This window comes from Psammomys obesus, unplaced genomic scaffold (assembly GCF_907164565.1).
Source record: "Psammomys obesus unplaced genomic scaffold, mPsaObe1.curated_primary_1811, whole genome shotgun sequence".
NCBI classification, from domain to species: domain Eukaryota; kingdom Metazoa; phylum Chordata; class Mammalia; order Rodentia; family Muridae; genus Psammomys; species Psammomys obesus.
Window position 1 is genome coordinate 2,948,129 of NW_026596125.1, and position 2,465 is coordinate 2,950,593.

At 37.4% G+C, this 2,465-nt stretch overlaps 1 protein-coding gene across 3 annotated transcripts in view; it reads right to left on the reverse strand.

Annotated features, from left to right (window-relative positions):
• The window catches only part of Hpse2 (heparanase 2 (inactive)), a 618,971-nt gene that overhangs the window by 148,548 nt on the left and 467,958 nt on the right, over positions 1–2,465 (reverse strand). For all 3 annotated transcript variants that reach the window (XM_055591606.1, XM_055591605.1, XM_055591604.1), the window contains one exon: positions 989–1,082. In XM_055591606.1, the coding sequence (XP_055447581.1) occupies positions 989–1,082 (94 nt within the window). The remainder of the gene's footprint in view (positions 1–988; positions 1,083–2,465) is intronic.

The window sequence follows — 2,465 nt, forward strand, 5'->3', positions numbered from 1 at the left end:
AAGAAGCTTTTAAAATAAAAATGTTGCTCTTAATTATAAGTGTAGGACAAAGTAGGAAAGATGAAGAAAAAAAAATCTGCTTTAAAAACAAACAAACAAACCTAAACCTTTAATATGATTCCCATGTAGAATTTTTGTTCTTTGAATTTTACTTTTTGTTTTAATTAATTTATAATTGTGCATATTTATAGGATACTGTATGCTATCTCAGTTGGTATAATGAAGATTTTTACCTCTTCATTATTCTTTTACATTTAGAGCCTCTGGGCTCTCTTGCAGTGATTGATGGAATGTTTTCAGTGAGTAGCTACCTTACCGTGCTGGACACATGAGCATATTTCCACCACCTCACTGTGTTATGGCACCTGCTATTCAACTTCGCTATCTTCTCCTTTCTCTTCTAGCTTCTGCTATTTTCTTGTCTGAGTGAATTATTTCACCTTTTCCATAGGGAAAGAAACATGCAGTATTTGTCTTTCTGAGTTTGGCTTATTCCACTCAACATAATGACATCCCTGTTTCAGAAAATGATAGGATTTCATTCCTCACTATGTAAGGAATGCTATACTGTTTCTTTATCCATTTGTCCATTAGTAGGTACTTTGGTCAATTCTGTGTCTACGTTGTTCTCAACAGTGCTGTAGGAGGCATGGGAGTGAGAACAGCTCTTTGATATGATGGCCATACTTCCTCAGGATGACTGGGCCATGTGCAGTTCTGTTTCTTACACACCAGCAGTGTGTAAGAGCTCCATATCCCCAAAATCCTTAGTTAGAACAACTCTAGATCTTGATGTGACAAATAACAAATTTTTCTAAATGTGAAAAATAATGACTCACAATCATCATTGAAAGAGGGTGATGCTGGCCATGGCCACCTGGACTGTTTTCCTACCCTTGTTTCCATAGCTCTAAATTCCAGCTGAGACCCTGCGACCTTTTCCCTGCATTTGTTCCAAGCACATCAGCTCACAAATAATTTTACTCACTTTCTGAATCTTCCTAATCTGATCAGAGAGTGTATCTAACAGACGAGTTTTCAGGAAGTCCATCACCTTGACCACCCGGCCATCAATGTAGCAACTGGAACAAAAATAAAATAAGAGTCAGATACAATTTTGAACAAGGCCCTAGAAATACACTTCTCTTAGCAGAAGTCTCTGTTTTCAAGGAAAGATTGGCCCTGAACTTCATCTCCTGGTAGTTTTTATTCTTGATACTTTTAAAGCATATAATATACTTTGTACCCTCTCTATTTCCAATTCCATTTATCCATCCTTGCTCAGGTAAAAACTCATTTTTTGCTTTCCAGGAAATGATAGAAAATTTATAATCTAAACTTGGTAATAGGGAGAAACTTACTTTTTTCTTGGGAATGGGGCTTAGCCTTCAATCTCATGGCTGTCTCTACCTTTACTTTAAAGTAATAAAGGCGTGGGGAAGTTTCAAAGGAATCCGCAAACATTTGTTAGGTTTCAACATTTAAATAAGAAAATAAACAACAGAGCAACATTCTGATGCAGCACAGTAAGTCTCAAGTGTTTCCAGAAAGCTTGCTTCCCTGGTAAAATTCATTATAGTTGGACTCCCTCTCCATCATTGGGATGAATGAATGAGTGAGTAAATGACCAAACAAATGCAAAGAAATTCACAAATCAGTCCAAAAGCTCTCTTCTGAAATGATAGGGCCGGTGCTCGTCTATTTTGCTGTCAGCATGGTTTTCATTAAAGCTTAGGGGAATCATCGAGCCGCGCTGACACTATGCTGTGAGCGCACAGGCCCCTCCCTTTCTCTGTAGTCCTCTTTTCTAAGCAGGTGCTGGCTCCAGGTCTGGTGACCTTCATTGCCTTGACCCTCCCCTTACTTCATCCTTGCCAAATCTGAACTAAATACATTTGTAAATGCTTACGACTCCCAGATGCCTAGTCTACTAAAGTCTCATTGGTTGACGACTAAAAATAGATTTTCTTTCATTGGAGATAAAATATCTGTCCGTTAGTACCTACAGACCTACATGAAAATTCTTCTTAATGTTAAAATCTCCATACCAACACACGCTGTATTGGATGGTCAGGGTTGAAAATCTTTTGTTGTAAACAGGCATTCTAGTTGAAGTAAGGGGAAGGGCAACCTCCTATTGGCCTCTCTCACTACCACAAGACATTCCAAAGAACCAAATGTTTAAAAGTCACTGATATGTTAAAACGCATGCGATTTTGGAGACAGACATCTGAGTTAAGATTCCTGATTTGGCGTTTTCTACTTATATAATCACAGACGTTTTCCTAGTCTTTACAGACTTCAGTTTTAGCATATTAAAATTTTTTATCTACCATCTCTCTCTGATCTATCTTCTTTCATCTATCTATCTGTCTATCTATCTATCTTCCTGCCTATCTATTATATCTATCTATCTATCTATCTATCTATCTATCTATCTATCTATCTATCTATCTATCTATCTA